Raw genomic sequence first — 19,710 nt, 5'->3', positions numbered from 1 at the left:
GTGTGCCTTGAAGAGCCAGCCACTGCTGTGGACAACCAAAGCTTAGCCCTGAGGGGGACTTGGATCTGGTGTGGAGCACGTACCTGAGAGTCATCCCCTGGGAGGCAAGGGAGCTGAAGTATTTCTGCCCCAGCTCTCATCACTTACTGGGGGCATCCACTCCAGCGAGCCCTCCTGCCCTTCCTGCGGCACAGAGGGCTCTGGAGGGCTGAGAAGTTCCTCAGGGGCCAGAGGAACGCAGAAGCTGGCAGTTGGAAGTCCGTGTGATGTGGTCAGGCCCAGGGGATTTGGGGGGTGGGGGCCAGCAGGATCTGCTTCCCCATCTGAGTGCACAGCACCACGTCCCGCTGTCCAAGCCAGAAACCTGGGGTTCTCCCAGAGGGCTCCCCCCGGCTCACATTCCAGATGCAATCCACAGTTGGGCTCTACTCTTTCACTACTAATTATCTCTTGACTCCATCCACTTCTCCCCATTTCTACCCCTTTGGTGAAGCTGCCTATCACTCCTGCCTGGGTACCTGTGAGTCCCCATAGTCTGTCACTCGGCTCATTTCCTCTGGCCTCTGCTAGCCTCTCCCCGTCCCCAGCCCTGTGCCTCTGCTCCAGCGCCCAGAACCTCTTACACTTCCCGGTCTCACCTCCCGGTCTTTGACCCGTTGCGCCCTCCTCATGGCACTTCCTTTCTACCCCCACTGCCGCTGCCTCCTCTGACTCATTCCTCCTTCAGACGTCAGCGAAGAGCTGGCACGTGAGCCTCATCTCATGTGCCAGCTCTAGTTAAGTGATAGTGGCTCCCTGGAGGGCTGGGTTGAGGAGGGTTCTGGAGCCCAGTCCGGGCTTGGCAGGGGTGTTGAGGGTGATTAGTGATGTCTGCCCTGGGTGTGGGCAGGGGAAGTGGAACAGCTCTGTCTGCCGTTCCTCTGACGGAATCAGCCTCTTTCAGTTCACGCTTCCCCCGTCACAGCACCTTCCACACTGTAGTAATTGCCACATGTGTATGTCTGTCTGTCCCCCGGAACCCTGGGGCCTTGCCCACAGAAAACGCCCTGGAAACTTCATTGAATAATGGGTAGGCACCATGAGCAGAAGCATGTGCAAATCCTGCTTCTCCACGCCCCTTTCCAGTCTCCTTCATCAGAGTCGGGCCTCAGCACCCACCCGCTCTGTAAACCCAAAGCTCTCTGGCTGCCAGCGCCCCTCCTGCCCCTCCCCTCTGCTCCTTGTTGTCCTGTGGTGTCTGGGTCATCAGCATCCAGCTCCCTGGGTGTCTGGGTCACTGTGCCCAGCCCTAGAAAGCAGAGCGGGAGCCGATGGCAGGGCCACCCGGGCACCTGCCAAGGCTATTTGCTAATCACTCAAAGCCCAGGAGGCTGGGTGGGTTGTCAGGACCCCTTTAACCTTCCTCACTTCTGCTGTCTGCATGGTCATTGTGTCTGAGGGACACACCAGCACTGGGTGTGGCTGGGCTAGGAGACAGGGTGGGTGGGGGGAGGTTTATAAGCACTACTCTTTGTTTAGCATTGACCGTGCCAGATTCTGTTCTGTTCTGAGTTTATCTCATTTAATATTTACAACAGCATCGAGGGGGTATCCTATCATTGTTTATTCCCACTTGATGGAAAATGAAGCCCGAGCTCTGATAGGTGGGGAAGGTGTCTTCGCAACTAGTGAGTGGGAGTTAGGATTCTAAGCCAGGCCTGCCTGACCCCAAAGCTTGGACCCAGATCCCTGTGCTCTGCTCTGGGCAAGGCTGTGGTCCCCTCAGGGCGTATAGAGACAGTATAGCACACTGGTTAAGGGGATGACCTCACCAGACTCCCAGGGTTCAAACCCCAGATCTGCCACTTACTAGCAGGGTGATCTTGGTTGGGTTACTTGACATTCCTATGCCTCGGTTTCCCCTTCTGCACAATGGGTATTGATAATGAGTACCTTGCTTTCATGGAATTGGTAAATGAGATTTAAATGAGTTAATGTTGATAACCTAGTACTATCAGTGCTTGGCTCCTGACAAGTTTTTGATAAAATAAATCAAATTCCTGGCTTCACATCCATGAGCCATACTCTCATGGCAGGTGGGAGTGGGGTAGGGGAGGGGGCAGGTTTGGAAACATCTTCAAGGATGGAGAAGCCAGAGTCAGGGTTGTGTGAAGCTGTGTATCCTAGCATAGAGTTAATTCTGCTACAACGCTTGTTTGGAAAATGTAAATTTGTTCCAACATGATAGAAGTATTAGGGAATAATTTGAGCATAGCACACATTTTACCTCTGCTCAGGTACAATTTCATCCACGAGAAACTCTAGGTGGATGCAGATATGAACCCACACAGGAGTACCCAAAGCACACACACACACCCCTCAAACGTAACCTGCTTGCTCCGCTCCCCAGTGTTACCCCACCCACACCCTGTGCCATGACTCTCTGTCCCATGTCACAGCCCTCCTTCCCTCCCAGCCCCACCATAGCTCACAGGCTGCAGTCTTTCTAATATTCATTTTCACAAGCAGACTTCAGGTCATCTTCAAGGTAAAGCACCATATTTACTGTAGTACTTATGCATTTCTTAGTCATTTAACATGTGTAAGACTGCCACCACTTTTACTATGTCCCTGTCTTTTTTCCTTTTTTTTGGATGTGTTACTGACATAGTATTTGGGGATCGTGCCCCAACCCCATTGTCCCCGTGAGCTCTGTGATTTTTATTGCAGGATTTTGCATGTGCCGTAATTTTTAGGAATGCATGTTTCGTGGGTGGTAGGCTCAGCAAGGAAGGTGGATGGCTGTGTGGATGTGTGGGTCAGGCGGTGAATGGATGGACAGAGAGACCATAAAATACTAACGCCTTTCAGAACCACGTAACCCATAATCACCACAAGGGCTGTGCAGCCTTTTAATTTCAGATGCAGTTGGGACAGGTGATCTGTCTGGGAAAGTGAATAGAGTCAAACTCCCAATAACCCAATTACTTCTTTGACTGTGCAGAGCATGGAAAATCCAGGGCCAAACCGAGCCTGAAGATTAATAATAAAAGACGACTGGGTTTCAGCTCCTCAAACAAAACTAATGGTATTTGAAATGCAGATAATCTGATTTAACCATTAACACAAAATAAAAGGCCCGGAGAACACGGGCTGTAATCCTGTTTCAGGCCTCTGCAAGGCATGGGCGCCTGGGAGGACCCAGCTGCTGCCGTCCCCACTCCCGCCACCACATGGCCCGGGCTTGGTCTCGGGCAACCAGATGCTGCACTTCCTGACAGGTTTGGCGTCAGAACTGCCAGGAAAATGCCAAAGAGGGAGAAGAAGCTCTCCCAGGTCAGGTAGCAGGCCATGGTGTCTCAATCCTTGATTCACTCAGGAAATACTGTGCGCCAGGTCCTCAGCCAAGCACCTCGCCTGCGTTATCTCACTGTCTCTCTCCAACAATTCAGCAAGGCGATTACAACTTATTCCCATTTTATACATGAGGAAACAGCAGCTCAGAGAGGGTACAAAACCTACCCCAGGCTGCACAGCACTAGAATCCAAGGTCTGAATTATGCCAAAGTCCAGTCTTAACCACCATACATTCCCAGGGCAGGACCAGCTGAAGGGTTCGGCAGGGAACATTTATTGAGTTCCTACTGCATACGAGGCATGGTCTATGTAGTAGCATGTGGGTGGTAATAATTCAGCAAGCTCTTTGCAAATGGATCCGATGTGCAGGGATTTTGGATACATGTAAAACTGATTCAGCACAGATACCCACACTGTCCATGAGGTAGGTGTGGTCTTATTTGCAGATAAGAAGATTCAAGTGCAGAGACGCCCGCAGCTTGCCAGTAGTTGATGATGAGGAGTAGAAGCAGCTCTGACTTTGCATCCGCTGCCTTTCATCCTACTCCCGAGAAGACCCCGAGGTGATCTGGGGTCCGATACATTTGGTCCGCTGGCCAGCAGGGATGCGCCACCATTGTATCCTTCCTTCCTCCAGCGCCGTGGAGGATGTGATAACCCATTCAGGGTTTCTGGGGCGTCTGCCTGGTTCCTTGGCAGCCAGCGAGCACCCTGGAATGGGAAATCAGGCAGCCGCCCAGATATTATAAACAATTACTGCTAATTACCAGGCCTGCCAGTTCCCCATTGTCTGCTCACAATCCTACCAGGAACTGAGGAGCAGACAATGATGATGTTGGAGGAAACTTTCAATTTCAGGCTGCAGAAGGCCCTCTCTGCTTGGGGGCGGGGCCCCTTCAATGACTTGGAATTCAAGTGGCACCAACATTTGGGTGGCTTTTGGAGTCCCCAGGCCCCTCCCCCAGGCGGCCAGGAGGTTGGGGTGGAAAAGAGGTGGGTGTGGAGGGAAGGCCATGCTGCCAACCTTTGTGAGAGGGTCTGGGTCTCAGCTGTGCTGCTGTTACTTAAGGGTCTTTGGGTTCATAAGAATAACGGGTACTCATTTCTATCCCCAGATACTTAAGTTATTTTTCCCATACTTTCTCTGTGATGCTGTTGCATAATTGTTGAGCTAAGAGATTCGGGAGCCCCGACTGCTTGGATTCAAATGCCACTCTGCCTCTGTCTTGGTTTGGCCTTCTCTTGCAGGCAGCGGGAACATATGCTCCCATCTGGGACTTGGAGGGACAACAGAGCTAAGAATCTCCTGGGTTCACCTCACAAGACCCCAGGCAGCCTTGGGTGCAGAGCATCATGCCCTTTACTCAGCCCCGCCCAGTAAGAAGGATGGGCACCAGTCCTCTGCGTGCAGATTCCCAGACCTAGCTTGGCTTTCCTGCCATCCCTCAGCACCGTCAGCCCAGCTCGGGGACTCAGACCTTCCTCGAGGATACTCCAGTCTCCCAGCCCTCTTCCGTCCCACCCTGACATCCCTGCTCTCCCAGGCTGGGGTTGGTTTGTTTGGAGGCAGGGAAGCCTAGATTTGCATTTCTTCTTTTAAGTCTGTTTCTTCTCAGATTTGAAGCTCAAAAGCCAAGACTCTGTCTTGTTCCCTGGCTACTACCTGGATGGGGAAAGGGTGACGGGGTGGCAGGAAATCACGAAAATGAGAAGCACAAAGGCCAAAATGTGAAGTTATTTTCCTGCTAGAAACTCTGCCAATAACCTAAGTAAAAACAGAATTTATTAGAACAGTGCTGGAGCATCACACATGGTTGAGGGGCAGCTGAGCGGCCAGGACTGCGTAGCTAGTAGTTTGAGGCTCTTCACGAGGGTAGGCCATTCGCACATGCAGACCTAGGAGATGGGAACTTTATTATTCCCATTTGGGAAAGAAAAAGCTAACTAAAATTGGCCAAAGCAAAATATATTATTGAAATTGTTGTTCACTTGTGTAACTAAAAAGAGAAAAAAAATTAATGCTTGCTTCAGGCAGAGCTTGATCCAGGAGCTCATGCAATGCCACCAGTTTGATGTCTTCATTCATGGGCTCCAAGTGGTAGTAAGGTAGATGCCAGAGACTCCAGTCTGTTTCAGGTTCAAGTCTGGTGGGAAAAAAGTGTTTCTCACTCCCTACAGGTCAAAGAAGGCTTCCCAGCCAGAGTTCTGGGGGCTGAATTGGGCCACACACCCATCTTTGAGCCAATCACTGACCAAGGGAAGGATTGGCCAGGCTGAGCTCACACCAGCCTGTGGAACCAGGTCTGCTCCTGTCCATGGGAATCAATACCTTGGAGAAGGGGCTCCCCAAAGAGGACTTGGGATCTTGTTTCCAAAGGAACAGGGCAGACATTTGACAGCCCACAGCAGCAACGAATGCAGACCTCCAAGGCTGAGCCACTGGTCTCATGCCTCTCAACTGTCAGGTGCAAATGACTCTTCTGAGGATCATGTTAAAAGGCAGATTCTGATTCAGCAGCTGGGGGTGGAGTGGGGCGCTGTTCTGGTTCTAATTAGCTCTCGATGATGCTGGTCTCTGGACCAGACTTTGAGTACCACGGCATTAAACCATAGTAGCCAGGCACTGGCCAGAATTATCTTCTGAGATTCCTACAACCACCCCAAGAGGGAGGCATCACCTTACCCATTTCATGAAAGTGGAACCTAAGGCTCAGCAAGGAGAGGTAGGGAGATGGTACAGGAGGTTTTAGGGCCATGGAGATAGAAAGGAGGGAGAGGCAGGACCTGGGTCTGCCTGAGGCTGGGTGATGGATGTGGACATTCACTGTGGCATGAGGGGCGTTCTGGAGTTGGCCGCCTGAGTCATCTGAGTCCTCAGTCTGCCCCTGGGGACATTTGTTTTTATCTTATCCTTTCTCTCTACAGCCTTAACTATGGGGGAGTCTGCTTGGCATCGGATGCACAGTTCAGTGACTTCCTGGGCAGCATGGGGCCAGCGCAGTTTGTGGGCCGCCAGACCCTGGCCACCACACCGATGGGTGAGTGCCCCGAGACCTGCTCCAAAGGGGGGTACCACTGGAAGCCCCGCGTTGCCCCCTTCTTCCCCTCTGTTTTGGCTGCATCTGCTGAGCACCCAGCTTGGAGCCTAGTCCACACCTGCCATGCCCTCAGCAGAGCCTGGGCATGTGGTGTGGAAGGTGGCTCTGATCTTATTTTGGGCTGGGAGCAGGGGCAGGGGATTTTGTCCGAAGCAGAGAGGAGGATCTGAGTCCTTGATTGAGCTCAGGGGCCACTTCCCAGTCTCATCTGTTGAGGTCTCTTGCAGGGGACGTGGAGATCGGCTTGCAGGAGCGGAACGGTCAGCTTGAAGTGGACATCATCCAGGCTCGGGGACTGACAGCCAAGCCAGGCTCCAAGACACTGCCAGGTGTGGGGTGCCCTCCCCCCTGGCAAGGCGGGGGTGGAGGTTGGGGAGCAGCATGTCTGGAGGGATATCTGGGTTTAGAAAAGAGAAAACTGAGCCCTACTGGGAGGGCTGCTTTGTTCCAACTCCAGTGACTCACAAAGAACTGGTGATTCAGGGTTCATTCCGGGGACCCAGTAGAGATTGTCAGCTGACCTTGTCGGTAGCGCCCGCTGGCCTGAGCTCCTGGAGAGCAGGGGTCATCTTTCCTGTTTATGATTGTACCCCAGTGCTCGGTAGGGTGCTTGCCATGCAGGGGGTGATCAGAAAGCATTTGTTCAGTGAATGGGTAGCAATGAATGTATAAGCCAGGGAGGGGGTGGATGAGTCAGAGACAGAGAAAGGAAACAGGTGAGTATAGAGTGAGCAAGGGAAGGGGCAGGCTTGCAGGGCCACCTGAGGGGGTGGCGTAGGCCTCCCCAACTCTGGCTGCACCGCCCCCCCACTCCCACCACCTGGCTTGGCCCTGTTTTCTCCTCCCCAGACCCCAGGGGGGCCCTTTGACCCCAGCAGTGCCCTCTGCTATGCCCTGTGCCCGCCATTTGAGGCCCACACTAGAGCTCACCCTGCTGGCCTCTGTCCCCAGCGGCCTACATCAAGGCCTACCTGCTGGAGAATGGCGTGTGCATTGCCAAGAAGAAGACCAAAGTCGCTCGCAAGTCACTGGACCCATTGTATAACCAGGTGCTGCTGTTTCCTGAGAGTCCCCAGGGCAAAGTCCTGCAGGTGAGGGCCGCCTGTGTGTGTGCGTGTGTGCGCACCTGCACCTGCGGTATTAGGGGACGAGGGAGGCGCCCCCGGGGAGGGCCTCACCTGGAGGAAGTAGAGTGCTGTCGTTGATCAGTGCTCCACAACTTGCTGTGCAACTTTGAACAAGTGTCTTTCTGAACCTCAGTTTCTTCATCTGTAAAATGGGGACACTAATAGCACCTACTGATAACAGTGACAGCAGCAGTGACATGTGCTTTGTGCAAGAAAAGTATTTGCAAGTTTGGCTTGTAGTGCGTGCTCTACAAATGGCTTCCATCATCATCATCATCATCATCATCATCATCATCATCATCATCATCATCATTGTCATCACCCTCATTGCCATCAACCTCTGGAGGCCAGGGCTTTGGCCTGAAGCACAGTGATAATAAACTGGGAGCCTTCTGAGCAGCCAGAGAGGTGTTTGGCCCTCTGGCCATTAGGAGAATCCCAGTAGTGACTCAGACCTGGAGCCAGAAACAGCTGTGCATTGTGGGTACAGGCAGGGCCCAGGCCGGTTGCCTGCAGAAGCCGTGTGCCCGCTCTCTCTTGAAGCTATCTTTTGGGTACTTCTGGCTTATATCTGATTCCTTGCTCCTCACTTGGGCAGGCTAAGCAAATGAGGATGGGGCCAACGTGTCACAAATTGCCAGGACAGCGGGGCTTTTGCTAAACTGGGCAGACCAGGTCCTGTCTAGGACAGAGTTTGTCAACCTGTGGACTGAGACCCATCATTGAGTTGTGAAATCAATGTAGCTGATCTTAACAATTGTTTTTCAATGGAATGGATGGGAGAGAGAACCTTTCTCACTCGTAATTTTTCTTTGGCGTAGTACTTGCTTCCATTTGTGAAGCCAATATGTGTGCGCGCGAGGATGATTCCTGTCAAAAACGCTTGTAAAAACCCGCTTAGTACAATTTCAAACAACCAGAAGACCATTCAGATACTGTGCATGTACAATACCTGCCACTTTTTAAAACCTTGTTTCACCATGGGGGTTCTGAGGTTCTGGAAGGGGAGGGCCCATGGGGGAAGCAGGTAGGGAGCTCATGATCTAGGGCCAGCCCTCAAGACTTGGATTCAAAGGTGGGGCGTGTGGAGAATGGACTGGAACGGAGCGGGGGAGACTGGAGGCAGGAAGGCAGTCCTGTGGCAGGGCAATGACGGCAGCACCGGAGCCAGTGATTTAAAGGTGGTCGAAGCGACAGGACTGGGAGGTGACTTGGGCACGGGGATGACCCCAGGGTCTGGTTCTGGAACTGTGAGTGGCATTGGGTGGTTAGAACCACTGTGTCTCTTGCCCCACAGGTGATCGTCTGGGGGAACTACGGGCGGATGGAGCGGAAGCAGTTCATGGGCGTGGCTCGCGTGCTGCTGGAGGAGCTGGACTTGACCACCCTTGCTGTGGGCTGGTACAAGCTCTTCCCCACCTCCTCCATGGTGGACCCAGCCACAGGCCCTCTGCTCCGGCAAGCATCCCAGTTGTCCCTTGAGAGCACCTTGGGACCCTGCGGCGAGCGATCTTAGTGCCAGGGATGGGGAGGGGCTCCCCGAGATGGCCTGGAGACCACCCAGCCCTGACCTGGGACCCCAGGCCCAGGGGCACCTTGAACAGAGGAGGACGGGGTTCTCCCCCATAGTGGGGAAGCAGAACGGGGAGACCTGCCCCCCCTTGGGACCCTCCTCACCCCTTCTTTGCCTCCTATCCTGAGACCTTTCCTCTCCCAGCGGGATTGGCTGCGCTTTTGACTTGGCCAGTTTGTGACCTGGTGGATATGGCTGCAATCCGGAGAAGGGACTGAGGTGGCAGAGCAAACCATTCTCCTGCCCCAGACACTGTCTGACTGCTCCCCCTTTTTGCGTCCTCGGAAGCTTGCTGCCCGGAGCCAAGTCCAGAACCCAGCGGCCATCTCCATGGTGCCAATTACCAGCAAGTGTCTTTCCTGCGGCACCGGGTTCAGGCAGCTACACCTGCCCCAAAGCTGATGGGGCAGCTTTGCAAGAATCCGGAGCCAGCTCTGGGGGGCCCATACCCGCCCCCCTCCGGTTTGAAGAGGAGCTCCAGCCTCCCTCCACCTGCCCGTGGGAGGAGTTTTGTCGCAGCCTGTCCGAGTCCATCTGTCTGTCCCCTCCTGCCTGCCCCTCTTCCTGTGGAATTGGAATCCAGCAGGGACCAAAGGAAAGGAGGAGGTGCCCAGGACCTGGCACAGACCCCCAGGGTGCCTTGCTCTGTGGGATTGAAACAAGTTGCTTTGGAAACTGTGGGACTGGAAGAACTCGGTCATTTGGGTTTTGGTGGACGAGAACCCTGATTTTCCAGGACTCCAAGCCCAGAGAGCTCACTGTCTCTGCGTTTTGGGGTGCTGGATTGGAGAGGGAGTCGAGGGAAAGCGGGGGTTGGGACTGGTGGTGCCAAGGTGAGGGTTTTCCAAATAGGAGACTCCCTTCTTGTTGGATAAGGTCAAAGGTCATCTTGTCTATTCCTCTGCCTCCAGCCTGGAGGTCTGGGGAGGCAACAGAACTCCCCTATTTTAGTCTTTTTAAACAAACCACGTATACTAAGAGCAGAACCCACTGCCCCGGCCTCAATTACCTTGGCTCAAGGAGAGGAGAGGAGAGGTATGAGTCTAAGGACCGTGAGATTCCTTCTCAAGTAGGCCTGGGTAGCTGCCTTCCCGGCCCAGCCCTCCCTGGGGCCTCCGGAAGCCCTTCTGCATGCTGGGGAGGACCCGGGCTGGCCCTCTTTAGAGAAGCACATTTCTGCCACCTCCCCTAGGAGGCACCCAGCAGCCCACCACCCCTCATTACCCGTCCCTGCTGTGTAGGGCGTAGTCCAGGTTAGCTGGGTAGAGTTAGTGGTCCAAGCCATGGGGCCTGTTCTTAGCTCATACGTAGTTCTCACAAAGTCCCAGGATGGGGTGGAGAGGAGACACAAGTACATTCCAGGGGACCACTGTCTCTTGCTGGCCTGGGCCTGGGGCTCAGGAGGCCAGCTTCTCCTTCTCCCCCTGCCTTCCCCTCCCCCTGTAGGGTTGTAGTAACTGGAGCTGCCCACTATACTCAGATGTCCTGATTTATTATCCTTGGTACTGGTTTCATTTATGAAGCATTCCTGAGGATGTGGGCCTTGGTGGAGGGGGCCTGGATGCTATTAGAGTGGGTCGTTTTCTACTGAGGACACCTGGCTGTGTCCAGTCCCATCCTGTCCCTGGTTCCACTATAGGCTACTGACCAGGTAATTACTTCACCTGGAATTCCCCACCACCCCCACCCGCACCCCCACATGCCCGCAGCCTGTCTGAGCCTTGGGCATCCTTGAAAGTCTGGTTGGGTTCGATGGCCTCCATGGAGCTTCTCACACTGCACTGGGAAGGGGCGATGGGAGGCCTTTCCTTCCAGGAGGCCTCCAGAGCTACCGGGGCTTTTGGGGGTGGAACCCTGAGACTTGGGCAGGAGGCAGCCAGGCTCTGGATGGACTCACATCTGAGGCCCAGAATCAACCCCTCACCATTTTGTTTTGGTTCTTTAAACCAGCGTAATTTATCTGCTGTTTGTTTATTACTTGCCATTTGGACTATTTTGAGCCAGGAGAGCGCCTTTTCTCTCTGCAGCCATCACCGCTCTGGTTGTACAGGGGTAGTTTTCAAGGATGGGGCACAGCCTGGCTGTCCCAACCAGAGGGAGAAGGGGCTCAGTGCCCCCCAGCCTGAGCCCACCCTCTGGGGTCTGCACAGCCTTTATAAAGAGAGGGAAAGCTCCAAAGCAATAACAACATCCTGGGGGTGGTCCCCAAGGGCCCTCTCACGGACTTTCTTGTTTGTTCTGTGAAATCTCAGCTCACCTCCTGGAGGGGTGGTGTGCGTGGGGGCTGGAGCCCTTTTTCTTTGTATCATCGTTGTGAGCACGTGCCCCCTTCCAAGGGGCTCTGACCATTTGGTGGGGGAACCACCATCTGTCCTCCCCAGGAATAGGGGTTTGGGAGGAGGTGACTGTTCTCATTAGTAGCTTTGGGAACCGCTGCTGTTGGATCCTTTGCAACTTAAACTCCACCATTTCGAGAGGATCAGAGAGGGTGAAGTGGGGGAGGATTCGGGTGGGGAGGGGGTGGGGCTGATTTTATTTTTCCAATCTCTGGTCCAAAGGTCACATGCAGAGGTAGCCTGGAGGGAGTAGATTCCACTTCCCTTCTCCAGAATCTGCTTTTCATACTAAAGGGAAAGAGGCTTTGGGACCATTAGTAAAGCCATTTCCATTTTACTGAGGAGGAGACTGCAGCGAGGGCAAGAATGGCTGCATCTGGGGTCACTTGTAAGTTCACTGGCACCCCCGGCCTGGGCCTCCTTCTCCTGCCTGAGTCTGAGCGGGAGCCAGGGCAGGATGAGGTGGAGCCACCATTTCTCACCACCCTTCCTCCTCCCTTCTCTCCTTGGCCTTGGAAAGACGGGCATGGCAAATTGTAGCCCATCGGAGACATGAGGAAACAGGTCCAGAAGCTGGAAGTGATTTGCCCAGGACCCCTCAGCAAGTGAGCAGTGGGGACGGGCATGTCTGCTATGTTAAGTATTGGTGGCCTTTAAGCCCTGGGCCACCAGGCCTGCTTGGTTCCATCTCCATGGGCCAATAATTTTTCTGGGCTCAGGATCGGAGAAGAGGGTTTGCCATAGCCACCTAGCTCTCCTAGGGGGTTGGCCCAGCTGACTGAGGATTTGGTCAGGCCTTAGTGACTGGGTAGGAGCTCCCACCGAGGTGCCATAGCCCTACAGGACTGACTGGAGGGAGGTTAGAAGCACCAGTTCCTGCCCGCGGCTGCGTGGGTAGGTATGAGGCTGCTCTGGTACACCTCATCTTAAGGAAAGCCTCACAAAACCTTCAGCTTGTACGTAATCATCTCTCATCCTCCAGTAGTACTTTTCCAACTTCTTTGTTTTCAAAGTGTTTTACCCCCAGTGTATCCTCACAGGAGCCCCTGGGCAGTAGGTGGGGCCTCTTATGAGCCCCATTTTAGAGGGGGAAGCTGAGGCCCTGGGCGGGGAAGGCACCTGCCAGGGTCCCACTGTGAGTCAGTGGCCAAGCTCAGACTAGAACTCAGTTCTGCTGCAGTTCAGAGCTCTTGCTTCTACACTGGTAGGGAAAGCAGTCAGGTGTGGCCATGCACTTTACAAGCTGATTCGCCATCCAGTTCCTTAAACCAGAAACTCCTGGGCACACCTGGTGTTCAGAACAGCACTGAGCCTCTCCCCTTGGAGCACAGCTGTTGCGTCAGGCAAGGCCACCTGTATTTATTTATTGAGCAGCAGCGCTGTGCCGGGCCCAGGGGACCCAGCCATCCCCGTTCTCGGGTAAGGACTCCCACAGCCCACTGGGAGGGTCCTGTGTATGGCCGCACCTCAGTGACAGTAAGCTTTCATGTCCATGAGCTCATCTGACTCACCCTGTGGGGAGGCTGGTTGTGTCCATTTTACTCACAGCTTCTGTGAGAGCAGAGTGGAGACCTGAACCCAGGGCCTCAGACATCACATCCGGAGCCCTTTCTTCGACTGCCTCCTGAGAAGGTGGCAGGAAGGCAGGCCCCCGGATCCTCAGGCTGAGGCCTCTCCATCCACCCACCTTCCCTACATTCCCAGGAGCAGGAGCCACCCGGGCCTTTGGGGAGGGGGGGTTTCCCCAGCCCCTGGGTCGGAGTGGGCCTCGTTGCATTGTGTTCATGACCATGTAGCTCATGTTGAAAATTAAAGTTTTTGGCTTTTCTAACTTGTCTTGCTCTGCTTTGTGTTGAGGTGCTTGTACCTGGGAAGCTAAGGGCAGTTGGTGTTTTAAGGAGCTGAGTGTTGTGGGAGGCCAGCGTGCCCCACCATGGGCTTTTGTAATGCCCCCTCCCGGGCCCGTCCCGGGGACCCTTGCAGAAGTGCACGGGAGGGGGCAGGATTCTGGATGAACCCAGTCATTTTACAGATGAGATTTAACTAAAGACTGGGTAGGGGATGAGAGTCCCCAAAGTCACATTGCAGGTTACTCACGGGACCCAGTTCTCACACTCCCAGACGAGAGCTTATCTTACAGCATTCAGCTGTGTCCAGGTGGCCCCAGTGACATGGTGGGTGTCAGCAAGGCCCCCTCATCCTAAAATGGGGCTGCCCAAGGACAGAACACCAGCTTGGGTGGGAAAAGAGCGTGCTTCATTCCACAAGGGCCAGTTCCTATCTACATGCTGAGCAAGAGAATGCAATCGTTTCAACAGTGCAGTGGTTTGCCACTGGTCCACGCTGGGTGACAGATGGTTCCCATCAGTCCATCTCCTTTTAGTGCTTCTCATGGTGTGAGCAGCCGGCCTCGCAGGTAGGATTCCGGTGTTGAAAAGCATGCATTCCCCTACAAGACAAAACCGGCCTCTTTGGCAGGAGAATAGCCACCTGTTCCTACTCCGGAAGGCCAGATAGTGACACGGGCCTGTGGAGAACCTCTTAGGTGACTGAGTGGGTCATGCCTTCCTAAAATAATTTGGACCCCAGGGGTCTGCACCTACTAGGTGATTTTAGATTCGTGCTTGTTGTGCTTATGACGTGACTTTAATATATTTTTGGAGAGGAGAGCGTGGCTAGCCACAGAAGGGAATGAGAACCCGCTTGTGGCAGAAGATGGCATTGCGGCCCTGGCCCCTCGCCCCTCTCCCAGCTCTGGGGGGAGAGGTGCGCTGATGGTCGAACCCAGGCCCTCCGTTCCAGGATCCACTCCTACCCCCCAACGTGGTAGGGCTGTCAGATGGACTTCCGCCGGATCGGGGGCCTGCCTGTCCCGCAGCCACTACCCATAGGCCCAGGGCTCGCGGGGGGCGAGAAGCCCAGATTGTCGCGGGCCCACATCTCTAGCTGGTGGATGCGATAGGAGACGGAGGAGGAGCCCCCGGGGCGCACGGAGCGGTGGGTCAGGGCGGGGCCAAGGCTCTCCGGCGTCCCTAGGCAGGGCGGGCTGGCGCTGCCAGCAGCGCTCTCGGACGCGTCGGTGCTGGCCGCCAGAAAGCGCAGGACCACCAGGTTGAGGAAGGCGCCGATGACCGTGAGCCCCAAGAGGATGTAGAGGAAGCTGAAGGCCACGTAAGGCGGCTTCCTCTGCAGCGCCTCGTCGCTCTGCAGCGCTACGAAGTCGCCGAAGCCGATGGTAGTGAGGGTGATGAAGCAGTAGTAATAGGCGTGGAAGAAGGTCCAGCCCTCGAAGTGCGCGAAGGCGGCAGCCCCGAGAGCCAGGGTGGCCGCGCACACCAGCAGCCCTGCCACCACCATGTTTTCCGTGGACACGCGCGGCCGCCGCAGGCCCAGGCAGCGCTTGGCCGCCAGCAGGAGGCGCCGCACCAGCGCGTTGAGCCGCTCGCCCAAGCTCTGGAAAGTGACCAGCGTCAAGGGGATGCCCAGAAGCGCATAGAACATGCAGAAGACCTTCCCTGAGTCCGTGCCTGGCGCGGCGTGGCCATACCCTGGAGGGAAAGCGGAGGGGAGGGTCGGTGAGTACCCAGTGCCATCTAACAACACTGTCATCCTTGGCCTGCCTGTCTGGTCTCCCATGCCCCCATGCGGGCTGAGCATCTTGAAAATGCTAATTTCATCTACCTAGGTCATTCTCTGGCTTCAAAACCTTGCACAGTTATCCATAATTACCCCAAATCGTAAACAGCCCAAACGTCCCTCAATTGGAAAATGGATAAACAACCTGAGGTACATCCACACAATGGAATTCTTTGGAGCAATAGAAAGGAATGAATGATGGTTATCTGCAGCAACAAAAGAATCTCAAATGTATTGTGCTGTTGCCAAACTCAAAAGGTATAAACTGCACGGTTCCATTTAAGTGACATATTGACAAAAAACTATGGGGACAGAGAACAGATCTGTGGTTGCCAGTCATTGAGACTGAAGGAGGGGTTAACTACAAAGGGGTACGACAGAACTGTGGAGGGTGATGGGAAAGTTCTGTGTGTTGATCCAGGCTGCTGTAACACAACAGGTTTTGCAGAAGTGTGCACTGAAAAATGGTGAGTTTTATTGTATGTAAATTGTGTTTTGATTTAAAAAAAAAAAAAGGCAAAATCTTCCCTGGCTCTCAGTACCCATAGGGTAAAGAACTAGTTGTCACCTGGTGTTTGAGCTCCTTCCTGATCTAGATCCCCTCTACCTCTCTAGAACCCCCAGTTGTTTCCCCAACCAGCGTGTCCCACCTCCATAGGCCTTTTCTCAGGCTGCCCCACCCCCACCAGCTTGCCTATCCACCCTGGCCCAGTCCATTCTTCCTTCCCAGATCCTGATCCAAGCCAGCGCTCACTAAACACCACTTCAGTCTGGTGCAGGGATTCTTCACTCAGTCCCCTAACTGTAGTAGGGAACCTAAACATAAGTAGATATGCATCTTTTCCAGGAGAAAGGAGTGAAAGCTTTCATGGTATCCTCAAAGGGTCCCATGACCCAAAAAAAGTCAGGTGGGCCTTCCCCAACAAACATGCCTCCTCTAGCAAAGTGAGCCCATCTGCCAAAATGTAAAATACCCAAACTCTCTGACTTATACAGTCCCACAGTTAGGAAGTTAGTCCTCCAAAACACACATGTGCCAACTGATGGATGCACGTGGGTTACACTGAAGCATTGTTGCTCATAGTGAAAATTTTAGATAGCCTAAGTGTCTGTCGATAGGGGCCTGGTTTTGTAAATGACAGCGCCATCCAAATGATGGAATCTTTCACAGTGGGCTCCAACCAGGGCTTATTTTACTCCTGAGGGGATATTTGGCAATGTCTGGAGACATTTTTGATGGTCACAGCTGGGACGTGTTGGCTGTGTGCTACTGGGTAGAGGCAAGTGTACTGCTAAGCACTGTGCCATGCAGAGGACAGGCCGCACAACAAAGTATTCTCCAGTCCCAATGTCAGTTGTGCCAAGGTTGAGAAGGGCTGCCATATAGCTATGAAGAAGATGACACAGTTCTTTAGCAATGGGTATAAAAACATCACCAAAATACAGGGTAGGGCAAAAGTAGGCTTACAGTTGTGAGTACATGAAACACAGAATTTATTCTTGTATTTCTCATACGAACTACTGGAACCCTAATTCCCCCCCACCCCCGGCCCTGTATACAAGTTTAAAAATTAAGAGAAAAAACTGTGTGTATAATATGTCTATGTGGTGTGTATGTTTTAAAGGAATATATAGGCAGATAATATATCTAGGAGAATACACAAGAAACTGGTTAACTCTTTGATCCAGGGAAAGGAATTTATGCGTAGAGGGACAGGGTAAGAGAGAGTCTTCCTTTTCACTCTGTACCCTTTTTGAACATGTGAAGTGTGTACTGTGTGCATATATAATCTATTCAAAATATCACCAATACAATTTATGTGTTTAAAGACCTATGGCTCCACTTCCACTTTTCTCCTGCATGACCCTATATGTTACTGGGGTAGTGAGGGCTTTGCCCACCACCAGACTGTGAGCTCCTTGAGGCCAGAAACCATGCCAGTCACTTCTCTGTCTCTCTAGTCACCAGAGCCTTCTGTAGATCCTGGCAAAGACTAAAGGGTCAATGAAAATTTAATAATAATAATAAACCAAATTGAAGAGGGTGCTGAGACAGAGAAGCCTCCTCAGGAGTAAGAGGCCAGGCAATGCTGTGTCCAGCTCTTTGGGGCTAGTCTGGTTTTGGGCACAGAGTGAAATGAATAACGATATCCTAACATGCTGAGTATTTTACATGGATTATCTTATTCAACCCTTTCAATGACTGTATGAGACAATATTATTCCCATTTTACAGATAAGGATGTTTGGATTAGAGGGGTGAAGCTGCCCAAAGGTCACCAGGCCAGAGCTGTTAACCACTATCCTCCACTGCTTCTCAGCGCCTCTCCTCTGTTCCTGCAGCGCTTATGCTCCTGGGTTCTGGCCTGTCTGCAAGGCTGACTTATGCAGCCTGCGCCACGCAGCACGTGCTGGCGCCCCCAGGTGGCCAAAAATGCAAAACTGTTTCCAGTGTTAATCCCTTCTCCAGACTCCCAGATGCATTTGTGTGTTGTTGGGGAAGAAGAGCCAGGGGAGGAGGCCAAACCCAGCTGGGAGGGCTCCTAACAATGCCAGAGAAAGCAGAAGAGATGGATGGGGTCCCACATCACTGAGCACAGTGACAGGGAGGATCTTAGGCTGAGCTAAGATAGAGAAGCAGGGGTCCCATGTTGACAGGAGCTGGCATAAGGGCTGAATGGGAGCTGGGCCCACAGTTGGCAAATAGTGAATTGTCATTATTACTAATTAATAGTGCCTATTTAGCCTCAGGCACTGTGCCAAACATTTTACATGCTTGACCTCATTTAAACTTGGCAACCACTAGAGAGATAGGAACAATTGCATTTTGAAGTTGAAGAAACCAGGGCTCAGAGAGGTACAATCAATTACCAGAGAGGCAGGAAGCAATAGAGATGAGAACAGAATCCTGGTCTATGTAATTGCAGAACTCAGGCTTTTAACTCCACTGCTAAACCCACAAGCTCACATTCACTTGCGAGAACATTACGGAGGCATTTTCTCCAAGGGATGGGCTTCCAGGGTGGTGGTTCAGCCCCAAAGGGCGCCTGGACATCCACAGCTGAGGCCTCAGAAGTGTCTGGTACCCAGCTTGGAGCCCTGCAGAGCCTGCTTCTCTACTTTCCTGCTTCCCTAGGCTTAGGCTCCGCAGGTACCAGCCAGACAGTGGCCATGGCAACGGCTGGCGGTCCAGATGCTGCAGAGAAAGTGCTCTGGATACCTGGGGGGTCCAAAACTTGTGGTAATCAGTCATTCCTTTAACAACTATTTATTGAGTGTCTACTATGCACCATGCACTGGCCATACTGCAGTGACTAAGACAGACTAGATCCTCATCCTTATGGAGTAACAGAATAATAATTATAATACAAAAACCAATTACTTTTTTTAGTGTTTTCTATATGTCAGGCCCTGTGCTAAAACTTTCTGCATAGAGGGCCAATTAGCACCCCTACTTTACAGAGGAGACGTGAGGCTCAGAGAGGTTATGCAACTTGTCTCAGGTCACACAGCTAATGTGATTCAGCCAAGGAAGCAACTCCAGCGATTTGGGCTTCCGGGTTTCACTTGATCTGCCTCGCAGTCCCTGGAGTATTTTCTGGTCACTCCTGTGTACCCGCCTTTTGGAAAATTTAACCTACTGACTCCCCCCAGCCCATCCGAGGCAAGCGAGGCTTGGTGAGTAGAAATGACTCCACCAAAGTCACCCAGCTGGGCAGGGGATTCAAACCCAGGGGCACTGCGGGCGGCTCGGGTTGGAGCGAGCGCCAAGGGGGGTCTCCGGGGCGCTCACCGATGGTAGTGATGACGGTGATGGCGAAGTAGAAAGAGCCGGCGAACTTCCACTGACGGCCGGCGCGGTGCGGCTCGGCCTTCAGCGCTAGGCGCTCCAGCTCGCGGTAGTCCTCGGCCGAGAAGCCGTACTTCCTCCGGAGCTCTCTCCGCTTCTGGGCCAGCAGTCTCTGGCGGCCGCTCTCAGCCTCGGACTCCAGCGCATCGAAGACGGCGGCGCCCACTAGCAGGTAAGACAGGATGCACAGGACTAGCGCGGCGGTGCGCACGCTCTGCTGTTTCATGACGGCGCCCCGACCCGCGCTGTCCCGCTCCGCGCCCCCCGGCTCCGCGCCTCGCCAGCCGCGTCCCCACCCCGGGCCATGCGCCCCGACGGCTGCCGCGTGCCCGTCCCGCTCCAGCCAGCGCCCAGGGACCGGGGCGGCGGGAGCCCAGGCTGCGCGGGCCGGGGTGGGGCATCCAGAGGCGGGGCCTGGGCGCGGGATCGAGGAGGGCAGGAAGGGCTCCGCTGCTGCTGCCGCAGCGCCGCCTGCCCCACGTCTGCCTTTGTTTAACCTCTGGCGCCCAGGGGCTAAAGTGTCTGCAAACAGTGGCATCCGGAGCAAAGCGCCCAAAGCCCGGGTCTGCGAAAGACCTGTCTCCACCACTCTCTTCTGCAACCTTGGGCAAGTCCTTCTCTCATTAATTCGTTCAGTCAGTGATCCAACGAGTATTTTCCCAAGCACCTAGCTACTTGGTACAAACCAGATTCCTGGTGTAAATAGAGCTGATATCCTAGAAAGGAGGGCTGGCTAAAAACCACACAAAAAAATA

General features: G+C 53.6%; 2 protein-coding genes across 2 annotated transcripts in view; one reads left to right on the top strand and one right to left on the bottom strand.

Annotated features, from left to right (window-relative positions):
• The window catches only part of RIMS4 (regulating synaptic membrane exocytosis 4), a 50,731-nt gene extending 37,430 nt beyond the window's left edge, over window positions 1–13,301 (top strand). The window contains exons 3-6 of the mRNA XM_090286452.1: window positions 6,262–6,374; window positions 6,662–6,763; window positions 7,386–7,525; window positions 8,859–13,301. Of these exons, the coding sequence (XP_090142578.1) occupies window positions 6,262–6,374; window positions 6,662–6,763; window positions 7,386–7,525; window positions 8,859–9,077 (574 nt within the window). The 3' untranslated portion in view covers window positions 9,078–13,301. The remainder of the gene's footprint in view (window positions 1–6,261; window positions 6,375–6,661; window positions 6,764–7,385; window positions 7,526–8,858) is intronic.
• Window positions 11,781–19,290, bottom strand: KCNK15 (potassium two pore domain channel subfamily K member 15). Its single transcript, XM_090286451.1, has 2 exons — window positions 18,899–19,290; window positions 11,781–15,018 (listed from the first exon to the last, which is right to left on the bottom strand). Exons 1-2 carry the CDS (start codon window positions 19,179–19,181, stop codon window positions 14,306–14,308), a joined length of 996 nt encoding a protein of 331 aa, XP_090142577.1. The 5' UTR covers window positions 19,182–19,290; the 3' UTR covers window positions 11,781–14,305.
• Window positions 19,291–19,710: the final 420 nt, after the last annotated feature.

The sequence above is a fragment of the Furipterus horrens genome, unplaced genomic scaffold (genome assembly GCF_987537825.1).
Source record: "Furipterus horrens unplaced genomic scaffold, mFurHor1.1.pri manual_scaffold_8, whole genome shotgun sequence".
In the NCBI taxonomy this organism is placed as follows: domain Eukaryota; kingdom Metazoa; phylum Chordata; class Mammalia; order Chiroptera; family Furipteridae; genus Furipterus; species Furipterus horrens.
This window is presented reverse-complemented; position numbering and strand designations above follow the sequence as displayed.